This window comes from Dipteris shenzhenensis, chromosome 24 (genome assembly GCF_047967505.1).
Source record: "Dipteris shenzhenensis isolate YYH24624 ecotype China chromosome 24, Dip_SZ_1.0, whole genome shotgun sequence".
Lineage (NCBI taxonomy): Eukaryota > Viridiplantae > Streptophyta > Polypodiopsida > Gleicheniales > Dipteridaceae > Dipteris > Dipteris shenzhenensis.
The window spans coordinates 47874462-47891865 of record NC_141619.1 but is presented as its reverse complement, the minus strand read 5'-3'; the positions used below and the strand labels follow the sequence as shown (position 1 = coordinate 47891865).

The 17404-nt window shown below is 47.9% G+C and overlaps 1 protein-coding gene across 3 annotated transcripts in view; it reads left to right on the top strand.

Annotated features, from left to right (window-relative positions):
- The first annotated feature begins 1159 nt into the window (after nt 1–1159).
- Nucleotides 1160–17404, top strand: part of LOC147886697 (Putative methyltransferase family protein) — a 35862-nt gene continuing 19617 nt past the window's right edge. For all 3 annotated transcript variants that reach the window (XR_015543310.1, XM_087395530.1, XM_087395529.1), the window contains exon 1: nt 1160–1348. Coding sequence is in view for 2 of the 3 variants with exons in the window: in XM_087395530.1 (XP_087251656.1) it covers nt 1237–1348 (112 nt within the window). In the remaining variant the exon portion in view is untranslated. The remainder of the gene's footprint in view (nt 1349–17404) is intronic.

The window sequence follows — 17404 nt, the reverse complement described above, 5'->3', positions numbered from 1 at the left end:
ATCGATGACCAAATTCATGAAGTGAACCCCTTGTAGGGACACTATCGCAATGGGACATAAGCTTGCTATGCTATTGGCTATGTGTTCTTGAGGGCTTTTTCTTTGGCCATTTGGTGACATAGCTGGTCGCTACCATGATGTACTTATTTCATGCCAGATGGACTGCCATGTCCCCACTTTTGGAATGGCTCCCATGGATACGTTGATCGGAACAGATATGATCTTGGAAGGTTGGCCTCTTCATTCTTTGTGGTTCTTTGCCACATTGCTGTAGATAGTGCTCTACCATAATCTCGCAATTAGGATTGTGACCACGGTGAAGTGATAACCGACAACCACTTGATGGGATTCTTCATTACAATTGCCTTTTGGAGTGGAAATACACATCCCCAGAGGACCGTGCCCCCCCTTTTCTATATAAGTAGCTGCCTATGAGTGAATACTTCAAGGATTTCAATGCAATTCTTCACCGTTTGTCCTTGTGCGCATATTTGAGAAACATCATCGTTGTTTGAGAGATTCTAGAGGATCTCTTTGTGTACATCGATACCACAAATAGGTTAGCATTGGGAAGACATTCATCAATCCCTTTGCTAGATTCTTATCTTTGCCGTGAGACAAGTAGTTCGGTCAACATTGTGATGACAAACTTAACTTGTGGACAATCTTGAAGTTGAATTCTTGAAGAAATAGCATCCACCAAATCGACTATGGCTTCATGATTGTCTTATTAATTAAGTACACTAGCGCTTGATGATCTAGATGGAAGACAAAAAATTTCCTGATATGTATTACCAAAAATTATATACACGATACTCTAACACCATCCCTTGGGCATTTTGTCGATCATTTAACAGTACATCGCAGCTAATGAGAACATTCAACTTGCGTATGGACAGGCAAGAGGGGCTTCCTTATTACGACGGTCCTTCTCAATGAGTAGTGCTACTATATCATCAAACATGGTAGTGGCAAGGCGAAGTACCATGCAGATATAGATGTATGTATGTATGTGTGTGTGCGTGTGTGTACCACAATAAGTGTGTGTGTGTATGTCTATATGTATATACATATCTAGATAGATATACATACACATATATATATATATACATGAAGAGAGAGAGAGAGAGAGAGAGAGAGATACGTATACGTATATATATAAATATATTCCGATAGGCTTGCTCGAGCTGCTTAGAAAACGAAAGTTGTAGAGATGTTTGAAATTTGCTTTTAAGCATGGATGAGAGCGAGGAGGACCATCAGGAGGTTATGAGCGAAGTGCATCTGGGTTCTGCGCCAGACAAGCCGTCATGCCTCTCCATTTTCACAATTGCTTCTTCCGTTGGTGGTACTTTATTTCTTCTGTTTGCTTCGATACATATTTGTGCATGTGTTCATTCCCCGACGTTCATCGTGTTGATTTGCGTGGGAATGATGCGATTCTTGTCCTGAGTGAATGAATCGTGGGGCTTCTCACGTAAAAAAAGAAGTAATCGCGTCGGTTTAGAGGAGCCGGCAAGCGAACCATAATGTCTAGCGGGTAGTTGGTCTGCTACACCTGGAGAGACACATGGAATAAGCATTGATTCACAAGCCGTTGCAGCTAGGATGAAGATAACGTGGGGGAGTTTTGATTAACCTTTTGACTTGGGTTATGAGTGAGTGTGCCCTTCAGCTTTGACAGAATCCCAATCAATAGGTGTATGCTTATATTGGTGTGTGGAGGTGTTTGCATATATGAGATCATAGGTTTTTTAAAGTTGTCCAACTCTATGAAATAGGAAATACCTAAAAATTAAACCAGTGTCCGTAGCAAATTTGCTGGCCTAAAACAAGTGCAAACAACGACTCATATGAAGATAACTGACGCTTGACATATGCTCATGGCTACGAAAATAATGGATGACAACTGACTCCGTGATAGGGGTCACAGCTGCTTAAGATCTCTAGTCCAAATTAGTTCTCCACACTTCCGAACATCTCGATAATAGAAAGCGTGGTATGGAGAGATTGAGAGATCATTCGCCCCTACCACTTGGTTTCAGAGCCAGCGCTCTGAGAGATATGCACGTAGTGAATTGAGTGTGAGGCAGGCAGCAGGACAGCTGCTTCAATCCAAAGTCAAACGTCTCTGGAAAGTTCAAGCAATGTGACGATTATCATGCATTGGAAGGAATTTTAAGAGTTGGCAATTGCCTGGCAGCTGTAGATGAAGTTAAGCCTAATGAAGGAAAGTCTCTGGTCTGTAGTTGCTGTATTGGAGAGACTGTTGTTGTCAACGGCAAGGCCCCAATGGGGCATGCAAATGAAAACGCCCTTGGGCTAATTGACTTAGGCTTGGGGAGGAGATAGTTGGATCATGCGGACACTTTGAAGAGATTGGCTAAGCTATGATCCTCCTTTCACAATGAGTACATGAAAGTCTTGCCAGCATACAAAACGCCATACAAAATCTACCACTGTGTCGCCATCCCCTTCCACATGAGGAGCAAGTGCAGGTTGAACATTTACCAAAAGATTAGAACTAGATTTAGGAGAAGAAAAGTGCCAAGGCAGACAATTAGCTTGTGCCCTTTTGCAGAAGTGGATAAACAGACAGGCAGATTGTATAAAATGGTTCCAGGAGGGAAGGAAGCAAGGGAGAACCAATAGAGATAGTGAAGAACAAGAGGAGCGGAGAGAGACTAGAGCAAGAGGGAGTGGTCGGAGAGACATTGATTTAGAGAGCCTATTTGTAGTGTCTGAGCAAATCCCAATTGTACTAAGTTGATCATGCAATGCCAAATATATTGTTTTTAGAGTCCAAATATCTCTGTCATATTTTCTGATGTAACACTATACAAAAGGTACAATGATTTTTGGCGCATGTGTTCCATTTTGTCAAGTGCTTAACTAGACGTAGTAGGAACGAAAGATGTGCCGAGAAAGAAAGTTCACTAAAGTCTACTAAACACCGATGGGTCTATGAGATTGATAGAAAACCTGATACGATGGAGCAAAAGGGTGGAGCTACTAATCGAGTATCCTAACCCATGCTAGAGAACTGTGCAGGACATAGTCAATGTCACGATCATCTGTCACCATAGTAAATACAATACAATATAGCACATGCCGCATGAAGCGTCAAGGCAAGCCCGGTGACGGACTAGGCTGTGCAGCCAAAAACCGCGTGATAGATCCTTGTCTACTGTCTGGAAGTGGCAGCGGCTCTATGCTTGGCAAGTGCCACAGTAACCCCAGTCGGCTGTATCCCAGGTCTAAACATAGATGAGATGTCAGCAAGTGTGATATGTGTATCTGTCCTCTGTCGAGTGTCTTGCCTGCTATCTGTGATCGTGGGGCCAGTGTGCTCATGCTGGAAGAACTCCGTGATCACACTTTGAGATGGGTCTAATAAGGTCTCCGGTCCCTATCTTTGTGATTTGATGAGATGCTCTCTATGTCGGACTGCCTCATGGATGAAAGCCGCGAGGCATGTCTGGTCTGGGTATGAGAGGAGTATGGAAAGAGGCCCGAAGCCGTCTCTGAAAAGGCAGTGATATCATCCACGAATCTCATAGTAGACCGGGCAACGGAAGGCGAGGTCCTCCTTTGACTTGACCACGTGTTGATACACTGTGTGCAGGTATGACTCTCTCTGGGGATCACTCTGCTCATCCACTCTTGATACGGAGTTGGTGCGATCCCAATGGCAATCCTAAGAGAGTGTGGTAGGTGGATCTGAGTGTATCCCGGTGGGATGATGAACCCCTCCTCGGACATGCGTAGGTAATGGTCCCTATAGAAGCTGAGCTTCACCGGGAGCTTTGCTTGTGCCAACTAGGTCTTGAAGTGTGTAGCTGTAACAGATCCTCCCGGAGGATTGGGTTGAACTCGTTGCCCCGAAATGGGACAAACGGAGCATTAATACTGCATTGGAAGGGTGGCAGCCCGTCTATATGGAAACTCATCCGCTTGAACCATCTACATGTGTGCACATACCGGCATCTCTGATCGCCCTGAGATGCTAATGCCATAGACGAGGACAACGCCAACCAAGGTAACCTGCGTCGCCTTGCAGTACAGGAGCCATAGTCACGCACTCAGTTTAGATAAGTGATAGTCTAGAATGCTGCATCTACCTGCAATGGAGATGCCTTGAACTGAGTTTGAATAATTTGATGAGGAATTGAAGAGAGAGAGAGAGAGAGAGAGAGAGAGAGAGAGAGAGAGAGAGAGAAGTAGAAGTAGAAGTAGAGTCTATTAACGTCCTTGGGGGGCCAAAAATGACCCATGGGACCCGTCTCAATACAATGTAAAATAGAGTCTCCTCAAGGAGAGGGGTCAGGAGTCTGAGTTCTTGACGCCAGGTAAAAAGACGAGTGACAAAAGATCCCAATGCTGCTGGAGAGGCAGTAGAAAGAAAGAAAGAAATTTTATTAGAGTCTTTGGAAGACCGATGGGTCTATGAGACTGAAAGAAAACCTGATACAAATCACAGTAAGGGTGGAGCTACTGAAACGAGCATCATCACCCGTTCTGAATCCTAAGTCTGATCATACATAATCAAATACATCTGGATGTAACAATGAAAAGAAAAGGACTGGAGCGGAGCGGAATCCTGCGTATGTCATGTCCCCCTGGCTAGTGCATAGCTGATGATGGGACGCTGGTGCTCGTCAAGTATTTGCTGATGAGAGAACTGATGTCAGCTGAGCTTAGTCCTCCAGTATCTGCTGGTAGTCCTCCCTGATATGTGCATATCGGGGGCACTGTAGAGCTACATGTGCCTCCGTCTCAACTGTCTGCATGTCACAAAGGGTACAGACTCTAGCATGTCTGGGCTGATGCATCCAAGCTCCCTTCTCAATTGCAAATGTAGTCTCTATGGACATGTATGTAGACCAACATGTGGGATTTATGTTGTCTTGGTAATATTCCAGCTTTACCTTCTTTTCAGTTGTCAACCAGTGAGTTTGCAAAGTGCTCAGTAAAGACAGTTGAAACTCTTGCATGGTGACCTTTTCAGGCGGCATGGTCAAATATGCTTCCACTTTCTATTTGCTGAACCATTTTCTTATGTCGGTTGCCCATCCTGTACAGATGATCTTACTTTTGTGGTTCTTTTGAAGCTTTGTGCTGGCATTCCATGTTTTATGAGGCAACCTATCAGGTTGCATTTGCTGCACCTCTATTAGGTATTGCATAACTCTGATCAGTGCATGAAATTCAATTGGCCTCCTTCCTGTTTCCAACAGAAGTACTGAGTATGGAGTAGTAGAGAGAGAGAGAGAGAGAGAGAGAGAGAGAGAGAGAGAGAGAGATTAATGTCCTCGGGAGACCTCGTGGGTCTATGGGACAAAGTACACCAGAAAAAAAGATAGCTCATACCAGCTTCATGGGGCTGAATCGAAAGCAAAAGCAAAGGGTATGCTAAGGCCCATTTGCTGAGTGCTATGCTATGCTATGTCAAAAGCTCAAAAGCTCAAACAAAGAAACTCAAAACTCAAATACAAGCTCAAGTGTGGGCTGAGGTCTGAGACTCAAAAACCAAAACTCGGCACCGTGATAGCTCTCTAGTGTGATGTGAATATCTCTCGGATCTGCATCTGTCGGGCTGTGTCGTGGTGTGGAGGAGGGCGTGGTCTCCTCCATCGCTGGATCTGATGTGCTATGTGAAGGGTGATGCCTCGTCTTTGACGATCTCCTCTGAGGAGGGCTGTGTGTCACGATCTGTGACGTATTCCTTTCTCTATATCTAGACTTATGGATGGTTTGATGAATGGACACTTGTGGAAGGGTATGCCCTTTCGACGGGACACTTCCTATGAGGCACAACCCTTCACAAGAGACATTCTATTGAAGAGACATTCCTAATGTAATGTACCCTCTCATCAAGGGTCACACCCTTCACAAGGGGTACACACCTCTTCATGCACATACACTTTGGAGTACACACCTTTTCATGTGTGACTCTTCACTCTCTATATAAGAGAGGCCCAATTGTATGGATGAGACACTACAGATACACTACAGACTCTCAAGCAATACAATTATTCCTTGTTCTCTGCTATTTCAGTCTCCTTTTTGTTCCTTAGCACATTTCTAAATATAGTAAATCTAGGATTTCTTACAGTGGTATCAGAGCAAATTTCGCTCCTGCCTGTAGGAAATGCCCCCCACCTTCTAGCGCCGAACTGATACATCTTTTTCCGCTAGAAGGATATCCGTGCACATTGTGCATGGAAGAGATGGAGAGGGATATCCGTGCACATTGTGCATGGAAGAGATGGAGAGGATGAGCGTAAAAATTTTTAGCGCCAACCGGCTTCTCCATCTCCCACACATCACGAGTTGATGTGAATGGACACGACAAAAATCGTGTCTTTTCATGTGCTTGGCCTGTCCCAAAACCAAGGGATGCACCTTTTCCACCATCGGACACACCTTTTGATGAAGAGTTTTGACTGCTCACCCAAGGGACACACCCCATCGTGGAAAAAAGGACACACCTCTTCATGTGGGGATACCCCTTTTAAAAACAGGGACACACCCCTTCATGAAAAGGTGCACCTATTCCAAGCGTCACACCCCTTCGAATAGGCACACCTTTTGGCACCAAGCACTTATAAAAAGGGTACCTAGAGGGGTTAAAAAGGCAAACCCAGCCCCAAACCTTAGGTCTACCCTAGATTACCCAAGGGTTAAATAAACCCACCCTTTAATTTTTTGGGCAACCACCCAACCTAAGGCAGCACAAACGAAAAGACAAAAAGGTACGATCCAATTTCAACGCCCGTACAGTTTTTCGTCAAACAGGTTGGCCTCCCTGCGCAGCCCCTAGCCTCGCCATTTCGCTGCCCTGCTCCCCTCTCCCTGCGCAGCCCCTAGCCTCGCCATTTCGCTGCCCTGCTCCCCTCGCCACGTGCAGCCCCTAGCCTCGCCAGTTTTTTCGGCCCTGGTTCCCTGCTTGCAGCACCAGATCAGCGATAGCCTCGCCAGCCTGCAGCACTAGATTCAGCATCAGCCTGCCATTTCGGTCGCAAATCAGCCTTGGACGCCTGCAGCCTGGTTTCGCCATTGACAGCCTGGTTTCGCCATTGACAGCCTGCAGCCTGGTTTCGCCATCAGCCTGTTTCGCCATTGACAGCCTGCCCTCCCCCCTTGTTTCGCCACCTTTTCCTGCCAGTTCAGCAGCGGTTCAGCCTTCCTATCGCGATGAAGACAGCCTGTTAAATGCGCCCTGTTCCCGTTTTCCAATCCGGACCAGCCAGGCCCAGATATGCTCCTCACCACCCACTGCAACATGGACCTCCGGACAGAAATCTGCAGGCCTTTTCTACGCAACAAATTGGCAGGTTAAATCAATGCCAGGTGGATTCTTTCCATTCTACTTTTAAGGATTCTCTTGTCATTATCCAATTACAGCAAATGAAAGACGCTCCCTTAAAGCATGGAAACCCCTGGTAATTCACCTGGCATTTCAAGGACACCTCAGGCATCATCTACCACACAATATCGTGTTCAGATTGCACAACCAGCCCATTTCGGAGCTTTGGCATCATGGGTCTTCTGTGTCACGTGCCCTCCTAGTGATTTGGACCACATCCTATACCTTCTGCGTGAGGCACCTCAGTTACATTACTTCCTCAGCACCGTCCAGGTTGTGTTCCACGAGACACGAAGATACCGAGAACACGATATTCCTCAAGAGCTTGCTGTCCATCTTTGGAGAGAATTTTACCCCTCACCTTCGGCATCTCCAGGGTACTCTCCACCTCCTTCAGCTCCCAGATATCCTCCTTTACAGGTTGTACCTTCCCCAAGACTGAAGGCACTCCTTCTCTTGGATATCCTCCACTTCGGACAGCAGCTCTGTATCCCTTCTCAGATCCGTGGACTCTGCAACCTACTCCTGTACTTTCAGGAGCAGTAACACCCATTTCGGCATCACCAGTGTTACCTCAGACAGGACCTCCTTTACCAGATTTCCACGGGTGGTTCCATCCTGCCTCGCCTGCCCCCTCCAGCATGAGCAACCTCAAGGAGCAGCCCGAATCTTCTTCTAGGAATGGTACAAACTAGAGCGCAGGTTCGCGCTTTTCTCACAGGGATCTCCGATATGTCGCAACGCTCGCGTGAAGCCTCTCCAGAGATCAAAGACTCAAGTCCAAAAAAGACCCCTGAAGTCAACGTATAAGGCGAAACACTACTGCAACTTCAAATTTCCCAGCTTCAGGACAGCATCTCCGACTTGGTCCAAAAAGTCCAACAACTCCAAGATTCTCGCAGTACCACACATACAGAGGATGACGTGATGCAACCAGACGACTATGCGGATTCATTCCCACCAGAGATAGAAAACATTGAACTACGTGCCCTCTACCGTTTACTTCAAGCTTCCAAAACTAAAAGACTTGACATCAATCAAGAAGCTCCATACCCAAATGCAGAGGTGGAGAAGGCTCGTTTTCAGGCACTTCAACAATGGGTACAAAAGGAACAAGCTCGATTTGAGGCAAAGAAACAAGCTCAATTTGAGGCTGAGAAGCAAGCACCACACCAATCCATGACTTGGCCCCATAAAGTAATGATACTGTACTCTAGCCTCTGTTCCAACAACAGACTCCACAACATAATGTACCACCACATCAACTTGAAGGAGCCGCACTCTCTAGCATCCTGAGTTTCCTTGTGTCAATTCCCATCGGAATCCTTCTACGGAATTGTCCCAATCTCTGGGAGAGTTTCAACTTCTTAAAAAGAAAGCACAATTGCCTCCACCTCCGCCAAGCAATGAGCAGCCGAGCTCATCCACATCAACTCTTAAGCCTCAAGAGAGAGAGAGAGAGAGAGAGAGAGAGAGAGAGAGAGAGTTGATTAAAGCCTTTGGAAGATCGATGGGTCTATGAGACTGATAGAAAACTGATACAGAAAGGGTGGAGCTACTAAACGAGCATCATCACCCATGCTGAATGCTAAGTGCTAAGTAGTACATAGTCATTTCATTAGTAGTGACATCATCATCATCCTCATACTCGCGTCAGTCACCATCAGGGCTGGCTGGCAATGGTCCATGCAAGCGGCTCCATAGAGGTATATGTGTATCAAGGGGATACTGATATGTAGCCAGTGATGGACCGTTGGCGACTATCTGTGGGTGCCGCCTGTCTCGGTCTCCTGGCAATGACTCTGCTCTTGATCAGGGCTATGGTAACCACTGTTGGTCAGCCCCAGGCCTGAACAGGGATGGGAGCTCGCTCAATGTGATCTGCATGTTTGTCCGTTGTTGAGTGCGGCGTGCCTCGGACTCTGGGTCTTTGTTGCATCTGCTATCAGTGACTGTGGGGCGCGTGCGGTTTGACTGGAAGAACTCTGCGATCTTGCTCTGAGAGGGAACGGGTCCTGTCTTTGCGTCCTGAGTAAGTGCTCCCTATAGCGGACCACCTCATGGATGAAGGCGGCGAGGCATCCTTGGTCTGGGTATGAGAGAGTCTGGATAGTGGCCCAAGACCGTCCCTAAAAAGGCAATTGTATTGACGGCAGATCTAGTATTACACGAGGCATTGGAACGCGAAGTGCTCCTTTGACTCCACCTCTTGTCGATCACATAGTGTGCATATGCGTCTCTCCTTGGGTATCCCCTCAGCTCACCTGCTCTCAATACGGAGTCGGTGCGATGGAACTCGAAACTTCCCGATGGAGACCTCAGTGAGTGTGGTAGGTGGATCCGAGTTTACTCTGAAGGAACAATGAAACCCTCCACAGAGATGTTCAGATAGTGGTCTCTGTAGAAACTGAGCTTCACTGGAAGCTCCCTCGGCTCCAACCAGGTCCTGAATGTGTGTAACTGTAGTAGATCTTCTCAAATGACCTGGTTGATCTCGTGGTATCCCAGAGGTATGGATGGAGCGTCTAAGCTGTACTGAAAGGGAGGCAGCCTGTCTATGTGAAGCCTCGGTCTCTCAAACCACCTACGTGTCTGGGCATACCAACCTCTCTCATCCCCACCATCTGTGAGGCCCATGGATGAAGATAGAGCCAGCCATGGCAACCTGCGTCGCTTCGCTGTACTGGGGATCCGTACTGTTTGACGCGGTGTAGATAGGTAATGGTCTAGAACACCGCATCTTGTTGCAGTGGGGACACGCCGAACTCGGCCCGAATGATGTGTTGTGGCACTGATGGCTTGCTTCAAATCATCTGCGATAGCAAGCGGATTTGTAATCGCTCCACCCGAGCGTACTCTGTGTCCGAGAGATCCGGCCCCCAACAAGGCTGTCGTACATGCCTGCTGGTTGAACCAAGGAGTAAAAAAGAAGAGCCTTGGTCCGAGGGTCCTGAAAACGTGGGTGGAAGCACTGTCTCTCCAGGCGAGCAAGTGAGGCATATCCCCAACTCAAACGGGCCTGCATCACTAGTTTCATTGTGAAAAATTGGGCCAAAGAAGACGACACCCAGGTAGGTATATGAGGAGACAATCTCAACCGGTGATCCATCAAATGTGAACTCCTCACTGCGCATGACGGCTCGAGATGTGTAAAAGATCATTACCTTGGTCTTGCCAAGGTTGACCTTCAGATCATGTGACTCACAAAAAACCTGTAGTGCATCCAAATGTCGCTGGAGGCCCTCAACAGATGAGGACATCAGAACCACATCATCCGCCTATAAGAGTATCTGAAACCAAGAGGCTAGTAGAGCACTCCAAGGGAAACACCAAGGGGCTAGTGTGTGTAGATAGATAGATAGATAGATGGATAGATGGATAGATGGATCAATGGATGGATGGATGGATGGATGGATGAATGGATGGATGGATGAATGGATAGATAGATGGATGGATGGATGGATGGATGGATGGATAGATAGATGGATCGATGGACAGATAGATAGATCGATGGATCGATGGATAGATAGATAGATCGATCGATCGATGGATCGATCGTGGATGGATGGATGGATGGATGGATAGATAGATAGATAGAGTTTATTAAAGTCTGCTAAAGACTGATGGGTTTATGAGTCTGAAAGAAAACTTGATACAATGAGCAAAAGGGTGGAGCTACTAAACGAGCATCCTAACCCGTGCTAGAGAAAAACTGTGTAGACATAGTGAATGTTATCATCGCACATCATAGTCATATACATCCATCGTTGGCAACCTCATCCCCCATGGGAGATGTAGTCTGATCCAATACACTACAATACAAGACGGTGCATAGGGGAAATGTCAGGGTACACTTGGTGGTGAACTAGGCAGTGTGGGCAAGAAACCCGTGATAGATTGCTCTCTCCTATTCGGACGAGTAGTCCGTTGTGTCCTCCTAGCAGCTACCCGACTCCTGATGAGTGCCACAGTAACCCTGGCCGGCCGTACCCCAAAACTGAAGATAGAGGAAATGTTGGTGAGTGTGATCTGTCCGCCTGTCCTCTGTTGAGTGTGTGGCATCTCGATCTCGGGGTCTTTGTCCCTCTTGCTCTCTGTGACCGGGGGAACACCATGCTGTAACTAGAAGAACTTATTGATCCTACTTTGGGATGGGCCAGGCAAGACCCCTTGCTCCTGTCTCCGTGATCTCATGAGACGCTCTGTGTCGGACCGCCTCATGGATGAAAGCTGCCAGGCATCTCTGATCTAGGTATGAGAGGAATTTGGAGAGGCCATCGAATCCGTCTCTAAAAAGGCAGTGGTATCATCCACGGATCTCATAGTAGACTGGGCAATGGAAGATAAAGTGCTCCTCTAATTCCACCTCGTGCCGCTCACATAAAGTGCAGATATGACTCTCTCTAGGGATCCCATCTGCTCAGCCGCTCTCGATACGGAGCCGGTGCGATGACACATGGAGCTGTCCAATGGCAATCTTGAGTGAGTGTGGGAGGTGGATCTAGGTGTACCCCAGTGGGATAATGAAACCCTCCTCGGAAATATGCAGGCAGTGGTTCCGATAGAAATTGAGCTTCACAGGAAGCTCTGTCTGTGCCGACGAGGTCGTGAATGTGTGGAACTGTAGGAGATCCTCTCAAATAATCGGGCTGAACTCTCTGCCCCGAAATGGGAGAAACAGAGCATCAATACTGTATTGGAAGGGTGGCAGCCTGTCAATATGGAAACCGAGTCTCTCAAACCATCTGCATGTGTGCGTGTACCAACATCTTTGATTACCCTGAGCTGCTAGTGCCATAGAAGATGCTAATGCCAACCAAGGTAGCATGTGTAGCCCTGTAGTGCAGGAGACATAAGCTCGCATGCAGTGTAAATAAGTGATAGTTTGGAACGCCGCGTCTAATTGCAGTGGGGATGCCTCGAACTCAGCCTGAATGATGTGATGAGGAACATATGGCTTGTTGCGGATCCTCCGTGATAGCAAGAGAACCTATAATCTCTCCACTCGGGTCCACTCTGTGTAAGAGAGGTCTGGTCCCCAGCAAGTGCTGCCGTACATACCCGCATGACGGACCAAGGAGTCGAAGAGGAGAACCTTGGTCCGTGGGTCCTAGAAGTGCGAATGGAAATACCGTCTCTTCGGTCGGGCAAGTGAGGCGTATCCTCTACTCAGGCGGGCCTGCATAGCCGATCTCATCGTGAAGATAGGTCCAGAGAACAGAACCCCCAAGTAACTGTACGATGAGACAATCTCCATTGGTGGCCCATCAAACGTAAACTGCTCTCTGTGTGCAACTGCTCTGGAGGTATTAAAGATCATAACCTTGGTTTTACCCAAGTTGACCCTCAAGTCGTGGGACTGGCAAAAAGCTGATAGTGCATCTAGATGTCTCTGGAGCCCCTGCACGGACGAGGATAAGAGTACCACATTATAATAAAATCTGGAGCAAGTAGCCGGCGAGAGAGCAGCCATCTCCTCCTAGGGTCCTCATAAAAGACTCAAGCTCGTCTATATAAAGGCCAAACAATGTTAATGAGAGTGGACAGCCTTGTTTGACCCCAATAGTGCTCATGATCTCATCTGTTCATCCACCCCCAATCCAGACTCCACCAGAACAGCCCAAACCATCTCCTGACCATAGCCCAGCTCTTGCAACCGCCTGATGAGATGTGCTCGTGGTACTGTATCAAAGGCTTTGCAGAAATCCACAAAGCAACAATAGACCCTCTGTTTTCGTGCCCTGGCCTCCTCTGTGACACTCCTGAGTGTATGTGGTCCATGATCCCATGATCACACCCGAAATCCTGCCTGCCCATCTGCTGTGAGTCCTTGTATCTTTGCATAGCGGCTGACCTCCATATCCAGTACCGAAGCATAAATCTTGGACATGACATGCCTAATCATAATGGTCATGTAGCTCATAGGATCCCTTGCCTTGTGGATAGGTGTGATAGTGTTGAGTGTCCATGGGCGTGGGAAACCAAGACATACTACTTCATTAAATAGCCTTGCCAGGATAGGGGCTAGTATATCAATTCTGTATGCAACAAACTCGGTTCATAGACCCTCATGATCCTTAGCTCTACCATTGTGAAGCTTCATGACCGTGTCTTTGACGCCCCCCTTAGTGAATAGAGTGCAAGAGGTCGGTCGTGGTGTGTGAGATCAGGAGTGGGCTGGTTGCGGATGTCATACAGTGTGCATGATTGGACATATTCTAGTCTTACAAAGGTATATGTCATGTAGTGTGCGAGCATAATCGTGCCAAACCTGAGTATCTGTGAGTGGTGGGGGGACCGTCGTTCAAGAAACCGTCGCCAAACGTCTTTGGAATTATTACTGAATAGAATGTTCAGCAATTCCTCCTTGTTTCGGCAAAAGGGTACCACTACAGTTCCAAATGGTACAAGTGAGGGTCTCGGTATCCTGTGTCTCATAGACCCGGCCTCCCTATGCGGGCGGACTATCAGGTCGGCGAGGTCCGGTGATGAGACGTCCATCCCGCACTACTACCCACTTCCCCTCCTTGCAAGCCGCACCCCATAGCTGCAAGAGAGCCTATCTCTCCTCTCTCTGTAAAGGAGTTAGATCCTCATCCATCGATATAGTGGGGTGATCCTGTAGGGCCTGTCGGAAAGGTCACCTCCCCATCTGTAAGCCCCCATATGAGGAGAAAGAAAGAAAGAAAGAAAGAAAAAAAGAAAGAAAGTTTATTAAAGTCTTCGGAAGACCGATGGGTCTATGAGACTGTGAAAAACCTGATACAATGAGTTGTGGTAGTGGAGCTACTAAACAAGCATCCACACCAATGCAGAATGCAAAAAAATGCAAAATGGCAGTACTAAGTCCTAAGTACAACATAGTCATATCCCGACTATATATATCAATCTCAGCATCATTGTCGGCATCATTATAATTATCATCATCATCATCGTCATCAACAGGACATCAGGATGGATGAGGCTGTGGAAGTGGAGGTATGAGGTCAGCAATAGAACGCTGTCGCCCCCTCAAGGGTGCACTCCTAGTACGTCTCCTGGTCGTAGCTCTGCGTCTAACCAAGGCCACTGTGACCCCCGTCGGTCGGGCTCCGACCCCAAACAAGGAGGGGATGTCCCCAAGTGTGATCTGTGAGTCAACCCTCTGTCTGAGTTGTCGGGTCACATGCTTCGGGTCACGGTCATGTCGAGGTCTCGCCTCGTGGGGGTCTATGTGATCTGGCTGAAAGAACTCCGTGATAGAGCTTTGAGAGGTATCAGTCGAGGGAGAAGTCTGTTCATGTCTCCGTGCTCGGAGTATCCTATCGCGGTGTCTGAGCATCTCATGAATGAAACCAGCCAAGCATCGCTGGTTTGGGTAGGAGAGAACACGGGCCAACATCTCATAACTATCTCTGAAGAGGTAGTAGAAACGCCTTCGGATCTCATAGTAAATAGGACACCTGAAGATGAAATGCTCCTCTGTCTCAACCCCTTGCATGTCACACAGTGTGCATATGCGCCTCTCCCTGGGTAACCGCTCTGCTCGGCCGCTCTCGATACAAAGTGTGTGTGAAGAGACCCGGAACTGCCCAAGGGAGATCCTTAGTGAGTGGGATAGGTGCATCTGCGTGTATCCTGGTGGATCAATGAAACCCTCCACTGTGATATGTAGAAAGTGATCTCTGTAGAAGCCCAGCTTCACTGGAAGATCATTCGGGCCCAACCAAGTCCGGAATGTGTGTAGCTGTAGTAGATCCTCACGGATAACCTGGTTGACCTCGTGTGATAGGAGGGGAGAGAGAGGAGCATCCATGCTGTACTGGAAAGGAGGTAGTTTGTCCATGTGGAGCCCTAGTCCTGCAAACCATCTCTCTGTGCGTGCATACCAACACCTCTGATCTCCCTCTGTTGCAAGTGCCATAGAAGAGGACAGTGCTAGCCATCGTATCCTGTCCTGCTACGCCCGGATGTGTAATCCCCATACTCCCTGACTCGGTACAGATATGTAATGACCTGAAATGCAGCATCTAGTTGTAATGGGGATAACCCTGCCCGAATGATCTGGTGAGGGACAGATGGCTTACCACAAATCATCCGTGATAACATGAGAACTTGTAGCTGCTCCACCGTGGCCCACTCTGTATCTGACAAATGTGGTCCCCAGCATGGGCTGCCATACATCCCTGCAGGGCGGACCAAGGAGTCAAAAAGCAACCCTTTGGTCCGTGGATCTTGAAAATGAGAGCGGAAGCACTATCTCTCTAGTCTAGCCAATGAAGCATATCCTTTGCTTAGGCGCGCCTGCATCGCGGGTCTCATGGTGAATGTGGGTCCGGAAAAGATGACCCCCAGATAAGTGTATGATGAAACTACCTCAACAGGGGACCCATCAAATGTGAAATGCTCATCGCGCATGACGACTCGAGATGTATTGAAGATCATAACCTTGGTTTTACCCAAGTTGACCTTCAAATCATGGGACTCACAAAAGGACTGTAGTGCATCCAGGTGTCTCTGGAGCCCCTCTACTGAGGAAGACAAGAGAGCCACGCCATCTGCATAAAGTAATATCCGGATCAGCGTGCCCACGAGAGAGCAGCCTACCCCACCCTGTGCCTGCATCACTGTCTTGAGCTCGTCAATGTAGAGGCCAAACAAGGTAGGTGATAATGGGCACCCTTGTTTGACCCCGATAGTGCTCATGATCTCGTCTGTTCATCCAGATTCTATCCGAACTCTGCTTGAAACTCGCTCATAAAGTGTCATGACAGCCCAAATGATCTCCTGGTCATAACCCAGTTCTTGTAGGCGTCGTATGAGGCGGGCTCTCGGAACGGTATCAAATGCCTTGCGGAAATCCACAAAGCAACAGTAAACCCTCTGCTTCCGTCCCCTCGCCTCCTCGATGATACATCTGAGCGCGATAATGTGGTCCATGGTCCCATGATCGCGCCTGAAACCAGCCTGTCCCGCTGCTTTGAGTCCTCGACACTCCGCAAATTTGCTGACCTCAGAATCAAGTACTGATGCATAAATCTTGGACATGACATGATGGTCATGTAGTTCTCCGGGTTCATGGGATCCCCTACCTTGTGGATGGGTGAGATAGTGTTGATGGTCCAGGTGCGTGCAAACGGCTTCATTAAATAGCTTGGCTAAGATCGGGGCTAGGAAGTTAATCACATATGCAATGAACTCAGTGCATAGTCCCTCATGATCCTTCGCTCGGCCATTATGAAGTTTCATTACGGCATCCTTTACCCCCCCCTTGATGAAGAGGGTGCAGGATGTGGGGCATGGCATATGTGATAGGTTAGGGGCTGGCTGATTTGGGATATCATAGAGCGTGCATGCATAATCAGACCACACTTGAGTGTTAGTGAGTGGTGGGGGGGACCGTCCCTTTAGAAATTTCCACCAGGAGTCCTTAGAGTTGTTACTGAACAGAATGTTCAGTAGCTCCTCCTCGTTTTGACGCACGAAGTCAAGTTGCTTCCTGCGTACCAGACGGCGGTACTCGCGCAACGTCTCTGGTTCGCTTGGAAGGCTATTTTTTGTTTCGAATTTGAGTTGACGGCGTAAAGCCTTACACTTTTCATCATACCAGCTATTACAAGGTACGGTCCCAGGAGGTGGTGGGCAGGTGGTGTGGGGAAAGGCGTGAAGAGCGGCCTCGTGTAGTGAGCGAGTGACTAGGGCAGCACGGTCTTCTAGTAAGGGTATAAAGTCAATGTATGCGAGAAGTATGTACAGACGGCCAAAGTAAGTAGGTGAGTGATCGCGAACAAAGCGTAGATCATGGTAAGTGGAGTAAGAGCTCAACGGGGTATAAAGTGCTCTGCGGCGGGGGGTAGAAATGCTAAAGAAAAGATAGGTATGGTGGTCAGCCCTTGAAGGGAGAGGTGCTACAGTAAAGTCAGTGATGTGAGATGTGAAGGCAGGGGATCCCATGATGTAGTCCACAAAACTGAAGCCTCCCCCATGTGGAAAGCAAGTGAAGCCACCTGATGTGGGCCATCTGTCAAGACCATTATAGATAATGAGATCATGCAT